This window comes from Centruroides sculpturatus, unplaced genomic scaffold (genome assembly GCF_000671375.1).
Source record: "Centruroides sculpturatus isolate CEXI.00-Female unplaced genomic scaffold, Cexi_2.0 scaffold2118, whole genome shotgun sequence".
In the NCBI taxonomy this organism is placed as follows: Eukaryota; Metazoa; Arthropoda; class Arachnida; order Scorpiones; family Buthidae; genus Centruroides; species Centruroides sculpturatus.
In genome coordinates, this window is record NW_019387046.1 from 50,000 (window position 1) to 72,631 (window position 22,632).

General features: G+C 30.4%; 1 protein-coding gene and 1 pseudogene across 1 annotated transcript; one reads left to right on the plus strand and one right to left on the minus strand.

The window, feature by feature from the left end:
- Nucleotides 1–478, plus strand: LOC111616085 (histone H3). The gene has a single exon (XM_023357520.1). The coding sequence runs from the start codon at nucleotides 20–22 to the stop codon at nucleotides 428–430; it is 411 nt and encodes a 136-aa protein (XP_023213288.1). The 5' UTR covers nucleotides 1–19; the 3' UTR covers nucleotides 431–478.
- Nucleotides 479–3,615: 3,137 nt separating this feature from the next.
- Nucleotides 3,616–4,618, minus strand: LOC111616087 (annotated as a pseudogene).
- Between the last annotated feature and the right edge of the window lie 18,014 nt (nucleotides 4,619–22,632).

A 22,632-nucleotide genomic window follows, 5' to 3' on the forward strand; every position in this document is an offset into this window, starting at 1 on the left:
TTCTTCGTCTTTGTCAGTAATGGCACGTACTAAGCAAACCGCTCGTAAGTCTACTGGTGGTAAGGCACCAAGAAAGCAGTTGGCTACCAAGGCCGCCCGAAAGAGTGCTCCGGCTACCGGTGGTGTTAAGAAGCCTCATCGTTACAGGCCCGGTACCGTAGCTCTTAGAGAAATCCGTCGTTATCAGAAGTCAACCGAATTGTTGATCAGAAAGTTGCCTTTCCAACGTTTAGTCCGTGAAATTGCTCAGGATTTCAAGACCGATCTTCGATTCCAGAGTTCGGCTGTCATGGCTTTGCAGGAAGCGAGCGAGGCTTACTTGGTAGGTCTTTTTGAAGATACAAACTTGTGCGCTATCCATGCCAAGAGAGTAACCATTATGCCAAAGGACATCCAGTTGGCAAGAAGAATCAGAGGAGAGCGTGCTTAAAGTAAATTGCAGGTTAAACGATTAAACGGCCCTTTTCAGGGCCAAAAACTTTTGATAAAGGGTTTGCTAGTCGTATTTATTCCATCTAATCAGAAATAATGCGTGATGATGATTGCATAATACGTTTAAAATTCTTCAGTATTTAAGAATTTGGAATTTCCCAATAAAGGTACAAATTAATTTTTGGAATTGAGGTTTTGCCCATTGAGTAGAACTTTGTATAGAAGTTAGGGTTAAATGTTACATAATTGTTTTAAAACCAACTGTACTTTTAGATTTCCGTAAATTTCTGTTTTAATTAATTGACAAATTAAGGTTAATGACATGTGGACAATAAGATATTCCAATTTAAGAGAAAATGTGTTCTAAATTTTTGGTAAAGCTGTCCAAAAAACGTAAAATTTTACCTAAAACTACAGATAAAAAGGATCAAATTTTTTCACCTTAAAAATTCTAAATTGTGATGCTTAACCCTATGTGCACTGTCATGGTGGGCACTTCTAGTGCTTCCCACGGACTCTTCCTGGAGGGGAGCTGCCAATTATTTAACATCACTAGTTATTAATTCACATGTTCAAGAATACCATGAATCAATAAATAGTGATGTTAAACAATCTCCTCCAGGAGAAGTCTGTCTGGAGCATGAACAGTTGCAACTGCTGCCATGACAGTACAATGCTAGCAAGAATTTATTTCTGAAAAAAAAAAAAAAAATTTAACTTTTACTCACAATTAATATACTTTTAATCAAGTTACTTCTTGAAAATAAAACTTAATTCTCTGACATCAGTAGTAATATCCTGCATTGTTGATTCTTTCCTTTTTGCCACACATTTCTTTCTCTGCATTTTCCTTCTTGGGTATTACCTTTGGGGTTGTGGGAACAGTTTCTGGCTCTTTCCATATTGGCACATGGATAAATCTTACATAAATGCTGAAGAAACAATTCGAATTGTTCTACTGGTTTTAGTTTTTCCCATCTCAAGCTTTTTGTACATAAAGGCATATAAATACAAATCATACAATATCCTCAGTGTAATGCATTGGAAGGTTCTTTTTGTTTTTCAAACAATGCCACAATCATTCAGTGTTTTATGTATGGATGCCTGTAACTGGATTAACAAAATGTTCTGCATGCTTTACTGTTTAATTAATATCGAGTCCTTCTAAATTGTCAGTATGATTATAACCCTTCCATTCCTCTGTGAAGATGATGGTTCCTGAATGAACAAATCTACTAATGACCCAATTAAGGCTTGCTTCAGACCTATCATTTACTTTGCACACAAAACATGAATTGTCCTCTTGGCAAATTCCACCTACAACCCACCTGGTTCCTTTCAATATTCTTCCTTTATCGTTCTTCCTTTTAATTACAACAGTTTCATCAATCTCGACAATCTTTCCAGGTCCACCAATTTTCGGTCCACCAATTTCCATACCAATTTTTTGGTATGGAATGATGTGTATATATATATATTCCATAAGTATATATAACACTACAAAAGCTAATGGAATGTAGAACAAAAAGCATTGCAATGCCAAACAAGATTTAAATGTAAAGATAAAAATAATATTTTTGAATAGTAAACCTGATGTCATTAAAGATGACCAAAAATATTAGTTTAAAAAAGTATTTTCTGCCATCCAAGGTTGTAAGTAGTAATTTTATGAATTACCAATTATCATGGAAGTTTTTGTCATAGGAGACTTCTTATAAAAATGTGTTTAATATGTTAATTATCAGTGACAGATCAAGAACTCGTAGGAGACTAATTCTAATTCAAAAATTAAAAATATTTGAATAATTAAGTACCTTTTTGTTAACATGTGCAACATGATTGTACTGTATTGCAGATGATTCAATAAATCATATTTGCCATCCTGAATGTTTTTAAAAACATTTTGAAATTCAAACAAATTTAATTTTTTTGTATCAGTAAGGAGGGCTTGAGCCTTCTGTAACACTGCTCCTATTATTATTATTAGACCTATTAATGTATTTAATTTTTTATGTTGTTATATAATTATATAATGTATTAATTTTATCATTCATTTGTATAGATGCTGTATTTGAGCGATTTTTGCCATCATTAACGGAAAAGCTTTTTATATGTTATATATACAATATACNAATGTATATAATTTTTTGGTTTATTTTTATCTTCATGACTAGGTGCATAGATAGACAGAGCATTTGTACGTCATCTTTATTTGGAATCTCCTATAGGCCGATATGCGTTTTGGGCATAAGCCCCTCATCTGTTGGCATGACTTCCAGGATTTCTTGTAGGTGGTGTTGACACTTATACATTCCGTTTAAAATTACTTATTTACAGTTAAAATATATTTACAATTAAAAGTACTATTACAGTTAAGGTTTCTTGACTTAACATCAAATATCATCTAGCACAGTGTTTTTCAACCTTCTTGAATACGCGACCCCTTTACAAGTTAAAAAAATTCTGGCGACCCCCCCCTAGGGCCATATTAAAACTATATCAGTGATTTTAAAAACTATGTATTTAATTTTCTTTCTGTTGAGACAAATTATTGTTGATTAAAATGAAAATTTCAGAAGAATCGACAATAACTTAACACACATAAAGTATGAAACTTCCTTTAATTATAACACTGAGCACAGGAAGCTGTTGAACTTTTTTTTAGGATTAGAATTTTCAGCTTCTACTTTTCTACTTTTTATTTCGTTTTGCAAATCACCTCAACACTTTCAGCTATCATTTTCTGGGGTGGGCCATAATTCTCGCTGAAATTGTAGTTTTTTAATGTAGTGTAGGACCTACAAACACTTGTCTTTTTGTTTTACTCGCGACCCCCGTGTAAGGCTTCGCAACCCCCCTGGGGGTCGCGACCCACAGGTTGAAAAACACTGATCTAGCATATATAATTTTGTCAACCATTCAAAATTCAAATTAAACACTTTTTTTATGGTGCATTGTTAGAATTTTTTTTTGTTTAAATGTTTGTAACCCATTTCAAATCAGTTTAGAATTGTAACCTGAAGATGGTCTGCTAAATAGCTAAAAATGCCTGTTATTGAAATAGTTATTTTTTAACTGCTAAAATGTAAATTTTATCTTTTTTCTTTTACCAGCAAATGTTTCCTGTCTCAGATATTTTTTCCAGTTTATTAATAAATTTTTTCAGTTTATAAGAATTAAAATTTTTCTTCTATTCAGTTAATTTTGTATTCAGTGGTGCACCTAGATGAGGTGTGACGGGGTCTGGCACCCCCAAAGAAAAAGAAAAAAAAAACACGAAAATTTTCCAAAAATCATTTTATAATTAAGATTAATTTTTTTCATTTATATTGTCTTTTATTTCTATACTAGTTATGAATTAGCTGTCACCAAGTGGAAATTTCATTGAATTGCATTAAAAATTTTATTCTTTCAATTCGGCAAAATTAAAGACAGAGTGCACCACTGCTTATATTCATGTGTATAAATGAAGCTGTTTATGTATCCTTGATTAATAGGTTGGCAAATTCTATAAGTATTGCAACAAACTTTTAATTTAGATGGCAAATTTAGATGGCCTTTCCACTTTCCTATTCTGTCAACTCTCTCCAAGTTGCAAGCGTTACTGCCAGTAGCTAAAACCATTCCAATAACACAATTACAATCCACTAGGGTTCCTGTAGTGTTGTTCATGATGGCCATCGACCTTCATATCCCCTTTTCTTCGGATGGCGTTGTTGAACATTTGAACAGCGTCCTTGCCAACGGCATCTGGGCAATTAAAGCTCTTCGTCCACATGACTAGTGTTCCACTATCCAGAGTGTTCTGGGTGACGGAAAATGAAAAACAGAAATCCAATGGAAGACTCTTCTGCAGCATGTTGTGGGTAGTCAGGAAATTATGAATACAATTTGTGAACAGCAGCAACAAGATGATGGAAAAGGAGGAGGAATAATCTTTAACCGGATTACTCACAGCTGCGCCTTCTCCTATTCTGACATTCTCTGGTACTGCATAATATTTTACCAGTTCCTTTTCGAGCTTTCCAGATTTCAGTTCTATGAAAAGAACTGGAAAATTTTTTCCTTCAAGATCCAAAGCAAGAAACTTGCCATTCTCTGTACCGTCGAGTAATTCTGTCACGAAAGTGTTCTCCATCTGAAGAGATGATGGCTTGGCAGGATTGAGAGACAGTCCTAGAGCCATTTCTGATTCGAAGACATCCCTAATTTTTTTAATGGTCTCATCACTCAATATTAACGGATTTAAGAGTTCTTCTACCACATTGTTTATCTAAATCCGAGAGAGTCAAAGATGGTGATTTTTCTATCTTTAACATTGTGAATAAATGGAGACTAAAAAGTCAACAGTCAAATTATGAAGTAAAATAAAAACTTCTACTACCTGTAGTAAAATGAATTTATTCATATTTTTTGATCTAGTAAATGTAGGCATGTAATATAAAGTTTCAATTTACACTTTCCTTTGGGGCACAGAATGCAATTTTAAATTTATTTTGCTACTTAGACAACAAGTACTTTGTTTTTTTTTTTTTTAAACTTTCAACCCTGTGGTCACTAAGAGGGCCTCTTTTAGCAAGCCCACAATGAGGCGGCTGGGTAGTGAGGGATGACTCAACAAGACAAGTACTATCGGATTAAAAAATTGTTATGAATGTGTACTGTACATGTTCTCTAAGCACCAGAGCCATTACATTTGCTTATACAATGTTACCACATAACCAACAAATGCAATAATAATTATAAAAATTTAGCACCTTTTGTCAGATTTAAATATAACAAGTAAGTGGTTATGATTTAACTATGTGATCAGTTGAAAAGTATGGACATTTTGTTTATTTTTTTCTAAGTACAGTAGGTACAGACACAGACAGAGCCTTTAAAGTACAGACTTGTCTGTACTAAATACGGACGAATGGTAACCCTATTATAGAGTAGTATCAACAAGTTTAAGGAACATATTAAATGAACAGAAACACGAAATTTGACAATTTGATCAATGGATGCTAATAAAGACAATAAAAATCAAGCACTCTGTTGATTTTTTCCACTATTAAATTTCTTAAAGTTGATAGATGTGTCAAAATATTTAATGAAATGTAGAAAAAGGATCTTAAATTCCACGATTTTAATAATTTCATAAAATTAGTCTTTGGTTTTGCAAGAAGTACAACTTCTGTACAAAGACTATTTTTACTCATGAATTCCTGTGGTTAAAAATGAACTTGAAATTAAATATTAAAGCCATGAAAGCAATGGCTATTTATAAAACAAAACCACAAGTTACAATGCAATAAATTTTGTGATAAAATTGTGTCCAGAACATAAACAAAGTAAGTTTAACTGACTCTAGGAAACCACCTACATCAACCTAATTGTTAAATTTGATATTAAACTGTAATAAAAATATTTTTTCATTATTAGGTTTTTGAAAATAAAATCTTTTAGACAAATTTGCATATTTTTTATTCCATCAAATCAATATCAGTAATAATGTACAGTACTAATGTTAATAATGTTAATTAACAAAATGTTAATAATGTTAATTAACAAAATGTTAATAATGCTCATTTATATTACTTGATAAAATTTTAATAAAAGAAGGCCTGTATTTATCAGCTACAGCTCCCCCAACCTTTTTGGTTTCAAGAAATTTCAGCCAGCCTAATTGTATATCATATGATATAATAAAGCTATATTTAACTTGGAACATATCCATTTGAAATCAAATCTATTTGTCAAATTTTCTGAAAAGTATAATTTACTTATACATAAAATAACTATGAAATTAGAAATTTTTTCTGATTAACAATGGACCAAATATTGTCAGAATTCTTGGATTACAATTTTTTGTCTTTGTAATTACTGATATAATTATAAAAATATGGAATTAGAACCAAAAAATTGGCAATAATCTGGCATATATTTCAGTTTCTTTACACAGACTTTATGAAAAAATTCTTTTTATATTTCCAGATAATTTTTATTTTAGAATATTGATGATATAAGATTTTACTAAAATTTATAATTATTATATAGATAGTAGATAAGAAAAATTAAGATGTCTGTAAGAGATACTGTAGTAAATGTATTGAAATTTAAAATTTTTAATTTCAAAATGTATTTCTAAAAATTTTAAATTTTCAATATGAATATGTTTGCTATATTTTCAAGCGTGCTAAAATTAATCCTGTATGTAACATATTGTTTATAAAAAATCTTTCACCAATACTTCTACATATTTCTCAGGTAATTCATTTTACTTTCAAAATAAACTATATTAAAATTGTGAAGAAATTGAGTCATTTAGAGCCTATACACACTAGGCGTTTTTCAACACGCGTTTTAAAGAACCAAGAGTTCTATGTAGGCACACATACTCAAACGCGCGCTTTTGGCCAAGCACGCGTTAAATGCGGGTTTATAGATTTTTGTTAAAACGTGCATTTTGCGGGCGCTTTGAGATATATGTGCTGCCTTATAGCGACGATGGAGGAGCACACACAATCAATTACTTTCACGTCCATTTCCAAACTGAACCAGTGCTAACGCCGAACTAACGCTCGTCGAACGCCGAGCTAACGTGCGTTTAAAAACGCCTAGTGTGTACAGGCTCTTATAATCTCAAATTTAACATTAAAGTTTGTGTAACATAACCATAATCTGTCCAAGATTGAACACTATGGTAATGACCAGAATTTTCTTTTTGATATGTTTCCATCTTATACAGGATTATTTTCTGATTCTATGTCACGACTTGGTGCATTTATAGACACTTGGCAAATAGTTCCATCACCTACATTTACTTCTTACAGAATGTAGGTGATGGAACTATTTGCCAAGTGTCTATAAATGCACCAAGTCGTGACATAGAATCAGAAGAAACAAGAAAAAGAAGACACGGTTTTGACAAATAACTAGGATTATTTTCATTAACTCTTCTAGAGAGTATAGAAAAACAGTGATATTTGTATTACTATAGTTGCTTTCCATACAATGAAAAGGAAAAAATGATAGACTCATCATTATCAAGAAGTGGATTGTGATTGAGTCTGCAAGTTAGAACATGAATTAGATTTTAACAAATTAGATTATATGTTATAAGTTATAATCTAATTTAAGTTATAAGAAATTGACAGTCTCCAATACTTAAATTATAAATTTTCGTCTATAAACAAGCATTCACTATTATCAGGACTTATTATACTGGCTTAACAGACAATACAGAGTTTCACAGAAAACAATTTTTATTTAATATACCTGTATTGTCTGTTAAGCCAGTATAATAAGTCCTGATAATAGTGAATGCTTGTTTATAGACGAAAATTTATAATTTAGTAAGGACATTGAGGCATTTTAATTAGTCTCCAATACTTGTTTGCAACTTTTATCTCCTTTTGTCTTGTAGACACTAAGGCCGTTTTTCTAGCTTATCATGGATTTGACCAGGTCCACAGTGGAGTAGCCAGATGATGATATGGCTCAATATATCTGGAACAGACTACACATGAATAAGTTCTGGGATTTCTTGTCCACCCATATTTGATCCTAGATCTCCCAGATTGGTAGGCTGATACCTAACCGCTTTAGCCCACCAGCTATCAATAGTGGTTAATACTTGTATGAGTTTATTGTTTCCATAATAGATTAAATATGTATAAGTCAGTACCATTGTGTTGGAATTTAAAATATATTGCCAATAATAAAGCTATTATATGTCAGTTAATGGTCTACTGTAAGAAGTTTATCACATATCTTTCTCATTGTATTAAAAAGAAGAGAATCTATTGTAAGTGATCTAATATTCTTCCTTTTGGGAAGAATATTAGATCACTTACTCATTCTAATTACAATCAAGATCAATTTATTTATAATAGATACCATTTATTTTGAGCACAAAACAATTCCATGGTTTTGAGACAGACTACAAATATTTAGGAAATTGATTATATAAAAAAGGCAAAAATTACAATCTGTGTCAACATTAAAAGTGAAGTGGAAAAAACTGTTCTTTTAATTCCAGACATAACCAGATAGAAGCTATATATGGATATGAGTGATGAAGATTGTATCTTGACTTCACTTTTCAAGTTTTCTTTTTTTCTTAAAAATTATTCATTATCCTAGCCAGTCTCTTGTTTCTTTTGTTCAATGCCATGCAAATCTCATTATATAGTTGAAATTAAAACATTAATATGATATTAGTTGTAAAAAATATTAGTTGTAATATGATATTAGTTGTAAAAAGTTGATAATTAGTTGTAAAAAATTAATATGATATTAGTTGAAAGTCATTCTCATTTAGATAAAAAGAACATTTGAAAAACATATTAAATGAAAAGGAAGTAATTTTAAATTATTTGTTTGTTTAATGTTTTACAAATTTATTTTTTCATTTAAGTTTGATGTTCCAACTTATTTAGATATATACTGTAGTACATTTAATGTTTCTGTTCTATCAGTGATTCTCAACCTTTTTGAGCTCACAGCATAACTGAAAAATCATGCAAAGGTTGAGATATAATTATTATTAAATATTACAGGACTGGCCAAGAGGTTGATCAGAGCTATTTCAAATCAAATTATTGGAATATTATTTAAATTGTTATCAATAAGTCCATAAGTCTCCTTTATTTCCATTGTTTACATGCAATTTTGGCTCAAAATTTGTAGAAATCTAATTTTGTTTATTGTTCAATCAGTCACTTTTAGAGTTACCATCTCTCTGGATTTAAAGCTTGACTCTAGGTTAGGTACTAGCCTATTTCTCCAGGTGGTTTGTGAATTGTATTACATACTTTAAAAATTTTTTGAGTTTTCAATATAACCTTGACGTGAAATTAGTTTTAAAAACATGTATTATTTAGTTAAACAAAATATTCACGATTATTATTTAATAAACTGGGGAATTCGACAGTTATGTGTACGAGGACTACAGGTCCTTTATTTCATTACTGTCCTCTAGATTTATTTATTTTTTTCTAAATTGGCCACTAGTCCTTTATTTTGTGAATTGAAATAATAAATTGAATATAGCCGCCCTCAAATGACATCAATATTCAATTGGTGTCATTCAGTTGAACTGTTCTTAGAATTGCATTTAGTTCGAAAGTAAAACATTTACAAACAATATTACAAGAATACCGCCTGCTTACAAACATTCACAGTGGAAATCTCAGGACAAGTAGTTCCGCCCTATCACGTGGTAGAAGATAGGCGGAGTTACTTCAAAAGCTCTCCTAAGGTTTCCCGCTCTGTGAATGGTTGATCGTGTAAAAGGACGTCACATATCATTGTACTTCGTAATGGCTGCGTTTCTTTATGCAGCGAGAGTGTAGCAAAATGACGTCACGAGCAGTGTTGGCCAATTAGAAACCAGTTTCAGTATGTTCGCTGTAAAGAGAAGCGCTTTACGCAATCACTTCTACAGCAAGAGACCTACTCATGAATTATTTAAATGGCAAACTATTGTTATGACTCGAACTTTCATAATTCCCAAATTTTGATTCATCAATTACCTTTTGAAAGGTCTTCAAGTTTTCTAATATTGAAAAACTCTTTTCTGTCAATGTGGTCCGAGTTGCTTATCAGCAGGGCCGGATTAACCCACTTTGGGGCCCTAGACATTTTCTTCTTACCGGGCCCCTTTCCCCTCTCACAAGAGATAGAGCACACAAAAAATATAAAATAATAAATAAAACTAAACGAAATAATGTGAAAAACTAAAACAAATCTTAAATTCTTATTAATAAAAAATATTCAATACACAACAATAAATTTTAGTTTTTCTAGAAAAGTTTGAAGTTTGTTTATAAATTTAAAAAATTGAAATTTATTTTATTAAATGTCTAACAAAAATTATTATAAAATAACAATATTATCTTAAAATATTAATTGTCAACAAGACTATGTCTTGTTTATAAAATCGTATGCCTGCCGTGTTATCAGCTTAGAGGTATGAAGGAGTACAGTACATGTCAAGAGTTGCAGTTTGGCACAGAGTATTAAATGCCCAAATCATGCCCGCATAAAAAAAATAAAACCAGACTTGTAGATACTCAGGGCACCGAGAACCGAGTCAAAGTAAAATACAAAATGGTGACTCTCTCTACAAACAGGCAAACCGAAGTCAGGTGGTGAGAGTACCAACCACAGTCGTTCTAAGAAGTGAACTCTGACCCTAGGACTGAACACGTAGTATTTTCTTTGTTAACTGAAATTTGTAATTAATTTTGTAAATTTGGGAGTGCTTCAAATATGTTACAAGTAGGGTTTTTTAACATTATCTAGTATAGTAAAATCGTGGAACTGATAAAAATTTGACGTTATATTAGGGTTGTCGTTACATCCGATAACGTTATAATCGGGTTAAACTGTATATTGTTTGTGCAAAATAAAAAAATAATTTCGAACGATACAATAGCCACGATTATTTTTTTCAAAAACGGGAAATTTTCGTTAGGCATGGACAAAAATTCAACCCGGGCCGACGGGTTTCAACGGAGAGAAATTTCGAAATTGGATAGGTTAATTTCACCGAAAATGCATCGTGGACGACCTCGTGGTCGTGGCCGGCGAAGTTTGAACGATCGCGCCCAAAAGCAGCGATACCAAAGAAGATTGGAGAATGAGAACGAGACACGCCTTGAGCGTCAAAGTGATTCCGCTTACTAGTGAGTTTCCCAGACATGTCCCAAATATGGTTTTGCCTTTTTATTTGTTTAATTTAACCTTTTCGGTTAATATTTAAATAATATAACATTTTACCAGTATTATATAGTTGTCCAACAGAAAAGTAAACTATCTTATTTACAAATCTTTTCAAAATAGAGTTTGACTGGGCTCTTCTAAAAACAGGGCCCTAGACATTTGTCTCATTTGTCTATTCGATGATCCGGCCCTGCTTATCAGCAATTTTTGACAATGAATCATCGATGTTATTTTCTGAGTCTACACAGTAAAGGCATCTTTGCAGTTTCCTAAATAGAGAGACTTTGACTTATATCACGAAGGTTAAGTATGTAAATGCTTATGTAAAAATGAATTATGTAACATAAATGTTTTTCTTTCCTTAATGCTGAGTTTGTGTTAATTTCTTAAATGTTTAAACAATTATACAGAATTTCAATTTCTTCCATACAAAAATAAGTGGAAATTTTGGAAAATTGTTTAAAGGATCGGACATCAAAATTTTCAAATATTAAATACATTAGTTATTAATGGCTCAGAATGATGAAACGTCATTTGCGTACTGATTCAAGATTTTAAATTAAATTTCAAAATAATTATGTAATAACGTTATTAAATAATATAAGACTAAAGTTAAATGTAGAATATGATTCATTAGAGAAGAACAATATAAAAAATTTCTTCCTTTTCTAGAAAGTTACATCCCTCAGGTAAATTTTAACAATTAACTGTTTTTAGGTCCTTTCATTCCGGCTATTCCCTAACTGAAGTAGTCAGAAAAAATTTAATTCAAAGTTTTAACAGTTTGTTTTTATAATTACATTTTTAAAAAGTTTAGCAACGTGATGTGTTGTATAACTTTCTCGGCAAAAACATTTAAAATTGTGGCGGTGCCATCTGTTTTGATATTTTATTTTAAAAATCTTTTTATAGTATATTAATTATAAAATGGCAAAAAGCTCAATTTTGAGGGTAGAGACTAGTTTTATAAAAAAAAAAAAAATCTATAGTATTGTAATTGCTAACAAGTAAAATCTTTGGTAATTATTTTTATTAAGATCACCAAGCGCTTTAAGAAAAAAAAAACATTTAATAGACATGTCTAAAACAAGCAATTTTTTACTGGCAATCTATATAAAAAGTGCTATAAACGAAATATCCTGTGTGTTATACACGGTAAGGAAATCCTTTGAGGATTAACCGTGATTTTTTTTTCTATCTATCCATTTTTAAATAAAAATAATTCTTTATACGTTGGGAGATATTTTAATAAGTTTTGTAAATTACTATGTTCGATCCAGCCAGTTATATCCGAGTTTTTTTCGTCTGCTAAGCACATCCTTTGAGGATTTCCTTACCGTGTATACCAGCCTCTCACATGACTACATCGAAACCTCTCTTCTCATCACGTGACATCTCTGACCAGTTCCTGATTCTTCCTGCGGAAGAATTCCTTATGCATTGCACAGTACCACATGCACAGTACAGTACTTCGGCGTCACCACGTGATAGGAAAAACGTCACTGGCTCATTACTCTAACACGTGATTCACCCTTTTGTGACTCCAAAGAGTCCGCGGCCACAGATTGATAAACATTGCATTAGTTACGTTTCCGTAACAGTGTAACATTCTACAACAAAATCCACTGAGTTAAGATTTGATAACGACGATTTATTTTTCAAGATTAACTCCGATAAAAAACAAAACAAATAATATAGCCTAAAAAATAATTGAATTATTTTAAAATCCAGATTACATGCTTATAACTATAAATTTTTTTAATCTAAATTTACAAATCTATATGTTTTATACAAATAATTCTTTTAATTTTAAAATGTAAAGTTATATAACAATAATATATAAGATTTGTGACCAATACCATATAAAGATTTGTTTGGAAATAAAATGTTTTATTTAAAACAGATTAACCGAGCGCTAATTAAAAAACCTGCAGCTTCTAACATCAAGTGGCATATAAAAATAATTTCGCATCGAAAGAAATTAGAAGTAAGGCAGTAAACTAAAAATTATCAACTGGAATTTATTTAAAGAATGAATAACACAATCTTTTTAGATAACTGGTTGGATTCTTAATGTGTAAATTTAACAAAAACGTTTGCTTAGTAAAAATTTTGTACTTTCCCGGCTATATGGCGATCCGGCAAAAAATGACCCCCCAGATTTTTTTGCATTTTTGGACTTAGGACACTTTGAAACTTCGACAAATGCAACAAAATTCAGTGAAAATTTCTGTATGTATTGGATGTAGATGTGTTTGTGGCACGATGTTGTTCCCCCCTGTTTGAATCTGAAATTTTGCAGTGAGGTTTGTTTATTAGGGGTATTGGTGATATTAAATTTTGGTGGTTAAAGGTCGAGAGGTGGGAAAATACTGGAGGTCGTGTGTACGTTCGGACTTAATGACGATTTTACTCGTTATTAGCATTTACAATTTTTTTTTTATAAAACTCGTAATTATGTGTAATCATCATAAAAATATAACAAAACTATGACATGAAGTCTGTATAGAATCAAAGATTATATTAGGAATAGTTATTTGGAACTGCGCCCCTATTACGAGATACAAAGAGTACAGTATAAATATTAAATAATTTATGCTACTATGATTCTGTGTCTACCTACTATCAACAAGAAAAATTAAATATAAACAGATTGCGTTACTTTAAGCAACTTTTTTTTTTTTGCTATAGATACACAGTAGCCTACTCCTATTTCTTTTTCCCCCTCTGATTTTTCGCTTTGCTTGAAGAAATGTCAGCAGTTATATTGAAATTATATAATGATTTATATAACCTTGGTATTTTATATCAAGAAAACAATGAAGTATTATTTATATGTAATAAATTAATTATTTTTGTCGATTAGCTTAGTATTTAATTTAACTATTATCAAGCTCGTTTTCCCAACTTTGTTTTAAATTTTTTCCTATCAATCGTTTATTAGTGAATAGTTACAAATATTTTTAATTTTAAGATATTTGTTCTTCATTAATTGTTCAACTGTAATGAGCAAAAAGTTATTTTATTTATTTATTTATTTTTTGTTTAAGAATTTATTGGCTAAGCCCGAACTTATTTTGTATATTACACAATTTTGCCCAAAAGCAGGTCTATAGGCAGGAATTTTTAAAAGATGAGGTTTAAAAAACACGTTATTTATTAGTTTTTATAATATAGGTGTTCTACATAGAGTAACACAATAATTAACTTATAGAGAGACTGAATGGTTAGAAAATACGTAAAAATAAACAAAACTTATGTTTATTTTATTTTTTTTTTGTTATTTAAGTTTTTAATTCTTTCCAAATAAGGATTAAATCCAAATTCCTCTTTCTGCACGAAGCATCTCTTACTAAACTTGTAAATAAACAAGTGTTAATCTAGAATTTTGCTTAGTTGTATTAATACTGTATTAAAGAATATTTATTGATATATTATTGAAATGTGAAGTCAATACATCCGTCATAATTTGAAATTTTGCTAATAATGTCTAAAGCTGTATAAAAAATGAATTTGTAAATAATTTATTTGATGTTTAAATACATTTTCTTAACTACTGTCTATTTGAAATACAGGTATAAAAATTTCTTTCCTGCTGTAAATGCAATATCTTCTTTACAAATGAAATAAAATCAAAATATGTTCGTATTTGTTTCATTTAGAAAATGCTTTTAGAGTCCCATAGCAAGAATTTGGCGTTTCTTTCAAAGAGAAGGATTTACAGTGATTAGGCTTATTGCCCTAATGATAATTGTGCCATCAGCGTTGTTTAAATTTACGCTTTCATAGAGATAACCCAATAATGGTTCCCATGAAGCCATTGCATCTATATACAGTAGAACCTCGATTATCCGGACTAATTGGGGATAAAGGTAGTCCGGATAAGGAAAAATCCGGATAATGGAAACAAATACTTTAATTTGTCTTTTAATGATAATACAACACGTTTTCTTTTCGATGAAATATCGGTAATATTAAAAGTAAATACTGTATTTAAATCGTGATCAAATTTTCAAAAAACAAATGTTTGTATTAAATTTGGACTACTACTGACCAACGCTAATAGACTATCTATTGTTTAAAAGGCTCTCTGATGGCGCAAGAAGACGGATTTTATAAAATAAAAAGCAGTTTCAACTGCTTTTTATTTTATAAAATCCAGNTGTGTGTCCTTCATGCATTACCACACCGTTTATCCGATTGCCGTGAAACTTTGGGAAGTTGTTTAATATACTCCAGCGAAGGTTTGTGGCATAGTACGATTGCCATGAAACTTTGGGAAGTTTTTTTAATACACTCCCGCGAAGGTTTCTGGCATTTACCCTACGATAGATGGCGCGCATTTACACGAGCATTCGAGCACAGTGTGTTCGATCCATTTCAAATTGTGAAGACCATTTCCCCCTTCAAAAGATATTTCTATATATGCATTTGTAAGTAATACCTCGACTTACGCGAACCCGGAGTTACGCGATTTTCAAATCTCGTCGATTCGTCTTTTGTTTGACCGCCACGCAACTCTCGATTACTCACTCCCCCCACACTTTTCTTCAGCTTACCTGTCGTGCGGAATCGACACATAGCTACAATTTATTTTGTGTTATTTATTTCTGTGTTTGTTATATCTACGGAGCCTTCAGAGACTCTATGTGGTGATTTCTTGTAACTGTGAACGAGTCAAAAGAAGAAATAAGATTAACGAGAACATTTATTAGCTTACATACATCCGACTTCAATTTTACACAAATTGTGAAATTATACCCCGACTTACGCGAATTCGACTTACGCGGTTATCGCTTGGTCCCACCTATCGCGTAAGTTCGGGGTATCACTGTATTTTGACTTATGATTTTTATATTATTTCTAATAGTTCAATAGTTATATAATATCAAAATCAATTGTTTTCACATTAAAGATATTATTATATGATTATCTATAATTAAAAATATACTTGTTTATTTTTTTATTAGTAACAAATCATTGAATGATATATGTTTAATTTTTAAATGTACTTATAATGTAAAGATATAAGTACAAACCTTGACAAATCAGCACTAAATTTTGAAGTTAAAAAGTTCTTTTAGCGTTTTTAAAAGGTTATCATTAAGTTCTTACATATTAATATGGAGTAAAAATAGTTAAAATATTAAAAAAAATCATTCAGAATATTTTTTTTTAAGTCAATCATGAGCAACTTGCTCTGAAAATCAAATTTGAGGACTGAGGCTTCATCAATGTAATTTTATTTTCATGTTTTCTGCCTTATGCTATTATGCAATCTTAATTAAGCTCATATTCATGATGAAGAACATTCAAATTAAATTTGACCAGTAAAAAGATGAGAATAAACTATACATTATTAGTTAATATATATTATTTTAGTAGCTAGTGTAATGGAAATTATCAAATACAGTAAGACCCTACTTAACGCTGTCTTGCTTAATGCTGATTTGATGTAATATGGTCTGCTCAAAGCCTAAAAAGAGCTCAAAATTTACCTTGATTTAAATTATCGCAGCATTTCATTGATTCATGTATAATATGATTATTTGTGAACACAAACCAATCAGCAAAAGGTGACAAAAAGGAGTACTTTTTTTAAATTTAGGTTTGTTTGGTGCAATTTTGGAAAAAATATAACATGATGAATGCCATAAAAAATATCAACTTCGCTTGGCAAGAATTAACTGATAGATGCACGAACAAAGTGTGGAAGAAGTTATGGCCAAAGGTATTCAAGAATTCTCAATGAGAAGAGCCTATCGCTGTATCGTTAGGTTGGCCGAACTCAACCTAATTGATATAACAGGAGATATAGCCGAGCAGGATATTCAGGAGTTACAGCAGGTTTCTGGTGAGAGCCTTACCAATGACAACCTTCAAGAACTGGCAGAGCATGGAATTCATGTGGAACTGGAAAATAGAGATTCTGAAAACGAAGAACCCAAAAAATTTCTCTACAGATTTCCTTAGTAAAAGTTTGGTAAGATAACCAAATTCATTGATCAAATTGTAGCAAATGATCCAGATTTTGAAAGGAGTGTAAAAGCAAAATGAGGCGTTTTAGATGCAATCTTCTGCTACCAACATTTGCTTAAGGAAAGAAAAATGCAACAAATGAAACTTTACGACTTTATTGCAAAAGAACAAGAATTCAGAAAAGTCAGGACCTTTATCACAAAAAATGAACCTTACATTTCTGTGTGCATATNTAATTCTTTCAACTTTGTTTTTAAAATATAAAAAAAAATTTTAAATGATAAATTCTGTGTAAATACTGTATAACACTTGAATAAGCAATTTAATCAATTAGTTTCAATTTAATATTACCTAGATAAAGATTAAGGCCCTCCTTAGATATTCAATCTCCTTTACAGAAAATCACTATATATGTTTTATTCAGATTAATTTTCATTCCTAATTGAAGAAACTAGTCATGAGTTTGATTAATTTTCTTTTGGAGACCAATTTTAGTAGGCAAAAGAAAAACCATGTCATCAGTATACTGTAATGAATAAACTATATGGTGTCCTAAAATTATTCCATTATCTTTTTTATCAAAAAAATTATCAATATCATGAATCATGAAATTAAACAAGTATGGTAACAATGTATATTCATGTAAAAGGCCGTAGCAGATTTTTATTGGTTGATATCTAAATTGACTATATTTTATTATTATAGTCATTATGAAATTGTTGTTCTCCTTACACTTTAGTAACTTGTTACAAAGCTTATCAACAGTATAATCAAATGCTTTCTCAAGTTCTAGAAAGGCTGCATATACTTTTTGTGTTTTTCTTGATTGTTGGATTTAATCATAGAAGAAAATAAAAATTCCTAATTTTATTCTACTTTGAAATTTAAACAAAAATATCTAGAACCAGAGTACAGTTGAATATAAATTGTTAAAATTTTCCAACATTGTATTCTAATATTGTTTAGGTTTATAATACTCTGAATTTTGAATTTGTAAAAGTTGTTTTTCCATTTATCTGTTCTTTTGATATTTGTATGGTAATATTTCTTCTACTTCAGGGGTTGGAAACTGGCAGCCTGCAGGCCGGATATGGCTCATTAAGGCATCATATCTGGCCTGTGACCTTGATGGTTTCTGTTTTAAAATCAAGATTTCTAACATCTTATGGGGATTAAAACAAAAAAATCAAATGTCTAACTGTTCACATAAATCATAAAGACACATAAAGACTGGCAATAAAAGGCTCTTTGTTAGAGCCTTTTTTTAATTACAGTATGTTTTGGTTTACTGAATAATATTGAATATAGCCCATGTCTGATATACATGTATTTGACTGGCCCTTTGTTGCATTTGACTTTGAGACCTCCTGTTCTACTTGTAGCTTGATGAAGATTATCAATACTTTTTAAACTGAAAAAACATGTATAACGATAAAGGTTGGTGTGTTGTTACACACCAACCTTTATCTTCAATTATTGATTTAAATAATCAGAATGTTTTTGATTTCTTGAAGGCTGTCTTCAGTATTTACCAGGAAGACCATTGGCTTTGGAACAAATATTTGTATGGAACATTTCGTAAATGGAAATAGGAAGATCAAAAACATTTCAGAGGCTAGATTTTGTGATTAAATAGTCATTTTCAGAATTTAAACAATATGTAGGTGGAAAGCTGGTGTAGGATGAGATGGATATGACAAATATTAAAATAAGACCAAATACCTGTAAATAGAGATAGAAAAAGAAATATAAATCAGACAAAGAATATGCTAAAATTCAAATACCTGATTGAACCACCTAGTAGTTTACTAGGCCATTTTTTATGGCCCATACACTATCCCTCCAGTAACGACATAGGCCCTATATCTGCCATTATAAATAGCTAGCACAAAATCACAAAATTGCAGTCAACTGATGACCAGCAAGAAGAATCTGTATATAGGTTCACAAATTTATGAGTTATTCATTGTGACATATAGACATAACATAATTTATTTTGATGAAGATATGATTTTAGTTGCTGTGTGTGCAGTGTGGCCCCATGTATTGGTTTTATTGTATATAAATTTGAATATAGCAACAAGTCTTATAATACTATAATACTAGAGTCATATGATATAAACTTTGTATTACACATTATCGTCTATCTTTTTATAATAAATGTCAAAATTGCTTTCAAATCAAAAACCAATAAAATTTGATTTATGTTTTAGAAGACTGAAATGAAAAAATCTTCAGTTTTTGTATTTTTATCATTAGATAAAACTAATGTCAAATTAATTTACTTGTCAATGATAAGGAGAGATAGCATCATGAGACTCTGCTTTTGATAGAATTGCTCTTTGGATCTGAGCTGTTGAGTTTTCAGAGACCACAATGTAACAAATTAACAATAACAAAGTATTTTAAAACTATTTTGTTTTCTATATAAATTTTCTAGCTTACAAAATTCAAAATTCTTACTTTTTGATAATACATTATTAATTTTGGACTATAAACTATTCTAAAGTTGGCTACTCATATGCTTATTTATTCTATTTGATTGATAGAAGTTTACTAAAATTTAATATATTTTAAATTGCAATCATTTATAGAATGGATAATTTCCTAATTATTGTTAATAATTAGGAAATTGTTTCCTAATTTCCTAATAGGAAATTCACATATTGTTAATAAACAATATGTGAAATGTAAGATTTAATGAATAAGTAAATGTCTAAAGAAACTAATAATGGACCTGAATTTATTCTCTAGTATAGTATACAGTAATACCTCGACTTACGCTACCCCAACTTACGTGAACCTGGAGTTACGCAATTTTCAAATCTCGTTGATTCGTCTTTTGTTTGAGCGCCACGCGATTCTTGATTACTCAGTCCCCCCACACTACTGTTCAGCTTACATGTTCGGACGTGTCGCATGGAATTGACACATAAGCTACAATTTATTTTGTTACAATTTCATGATGAACTCAGGATATTTTTCTTCTAATTATCAATTAGAGATTCAGACTATGTACAAAAAATTATTTAATTAATTTTTGAGTTTATCAATTAATTCTTTTTCACACACCATAGAAGTATCCTTTTACATTGGTTTGAAGAAATCACTTCATAAAAATGAATAACAATAGGTAAAATTTACAATTAAAAATGATCAATTAATCAGACATCAGCCTTTCATTGATGAAAGGCTGACGTCTGATTAATTGATAGACTCAAAAATTAATTAAATAATTTTTTGTACATAGTCTGAATCTCTAATTGATAATTAGAATTTATTTTGTGTTTGTTATATCTACGGAGACTTGAGACACTATGTGGTGATTTCTTGTAACCGTGAATGAATCAAAAGACGAGATAAGATTAACGAGAACATTTATTAGCTTATATACAACCGATTTGGATTTTACACAAATTGCGAAATTATACCCTGACTTATGCAAATTCGACTTACGTGGTTATCGCTCGGTCCCACCTATTGTGTAACTTTGGGGTATTACTGTATATGATTTTTTTTTAATTGTTGTAAATGTTATAATTATTAAATTACATTGACATAAATATCCTGTAAATTTTTGTCCAATGGAGATTATTATTTAATAAAATTGAAGACAAAGTCTGCTGAAAAGGGACCACCATTTATTTTCTCTGTGTTCCAGACTATACACGTTCTTAGCGACTGACTTTTCTTTGTAGGCTACTTGTCGCCAGAAGTTAAAAAAGTCCTTTTAAAAAAAAACAAAACATATCCAATTAAAATTACAAGTAATTTTTAAAAAAGGAACTGGTGACATACAGACATCTTGCTTACATCCATCCATACCTTCTTTGGGGGTGTTACTGCTTTTATCTACAGTACTAGAAACAGGTGCTGGAAAATGTAGATTTTAAGAAAATTGCTCCCTGGTGGCAATACATGTAGAATTTTCATCTGTAAATTTTCATCCAGTGGAGGTCGCCAAGAACGTGTATAGTCTGGAACACAGAGAAAATAAATGGTGGTCCCTTTTCAGCAGACTTTGTCTTCAATTTTATTAAATAACTATCCTGTTTTTATATGTACAAATAATAAATCTGTCGTTAAGTTTGCTAGTAATTAACATCAAAATTACACTTTATTTTAATATAATAAAATGTTTAAGAAGTAAATTTAAAATAAATACAAAATACAGTAGAGCATCGATTATCCGACCCCCGATCAACCGTCACATCGGTTAACCGACCACGCTCTAGTCAGCAAATTCAAATGTCTGCTAGTGATGTGGAGCTACAATATTTGGCTATGTCTTGACTACTTTAATATTATTATCACGTGTTTTAGCTGGCAACACTGGCTCGACCATGAAAGGGAGCCATTATTTAAACCAGGCTTAATTTTCTAATTTTTAATGATACAATAGCGATGATTATTATTTTAAAAAATTTTTATTAGGCTAAACATCGATGAAAATTCAATGCGAAGTAGATTAATAGCGATATACTAATACACTAATTACATGGGATATACTAATATACTATACTAATAATGTATTTTTTCATATTTTTCGGTTATCTGTTTTTTCAGTTATCCGATCAACCCCAGTCCCCAATTGAGTCGGATAATCGATGCTCTACTGTATATAAATAAAATGGATTAAAAAATTTTTTAAATTTATTTTTAAAATATTACATTATTATTAATTTGAGTCAAATGTTAATTTGTAAAATATAGAATGAAGATCCATCAAAAGAAAATCCAAACTTTTGGGATGAATTTTTTTTATTAAGAGTAAGTATTTCTAAATTTTTATCATCATTGGAATATTATTGATATATTAGATTTTAATTAAAACAAAATTTATAAAAAAATAAATAAATTTAATACTCAATTGTTTCTTGTTCTCATTTTAATTGTTAGGAGTAATATAAGATTACTTGAGAGAATGAATTACATAGGAATACACAACAAAGACAGAAATATAGGCTTTATTAATTTTAGAGGATATGCATTTTAGGCAATATTTTCCCCATTGGCTCTATTTATTTTACATCAACCTGGTTATAAAAGCATTACAAAATTTAAGTTATGGCTAAAAATATACATAAAGTTATAATGAACACAATTATACCTAGATGGCAGATATTACATACGGTTATAATAGTGGCAACTTTTTTTTGATTTGTTCTTTCAAGCTATCTCCAACAATAAATAAATATTATTTTTAATGCTTTTGAAATGAAATTTCCATTGATTTTTGTGATAAAATCATTTAAACAAATAATTATTTGGATAATGTAGACACTGGAAGGAAACTTACATTTAATAATTGCATAAAATTTTCAACATGATTTATTGTTAATTTAAAATTTTCTCTAGGGCGCCTCTAGTGACCGTTTTTGGCAGACCGATATCCGTTGAATGGGTTATATAGGCCTACACATTTAGTAGAAAGGAATAGAGGGCTATCCGTGATAAGCAACAGACTTTACCCTATTAGAAGTCGGAAAGAAGAGTTTAGGAAAGCAAGAA

Coding starts and splice junctions, on each gene's coding strand:
- LOC111616085 (XM_023357520.1), top strand. CDS start 20: ATGGCACGTACTAAGCAAACCGCTCGTAAGTCTACTGGTGGTAAGGCA.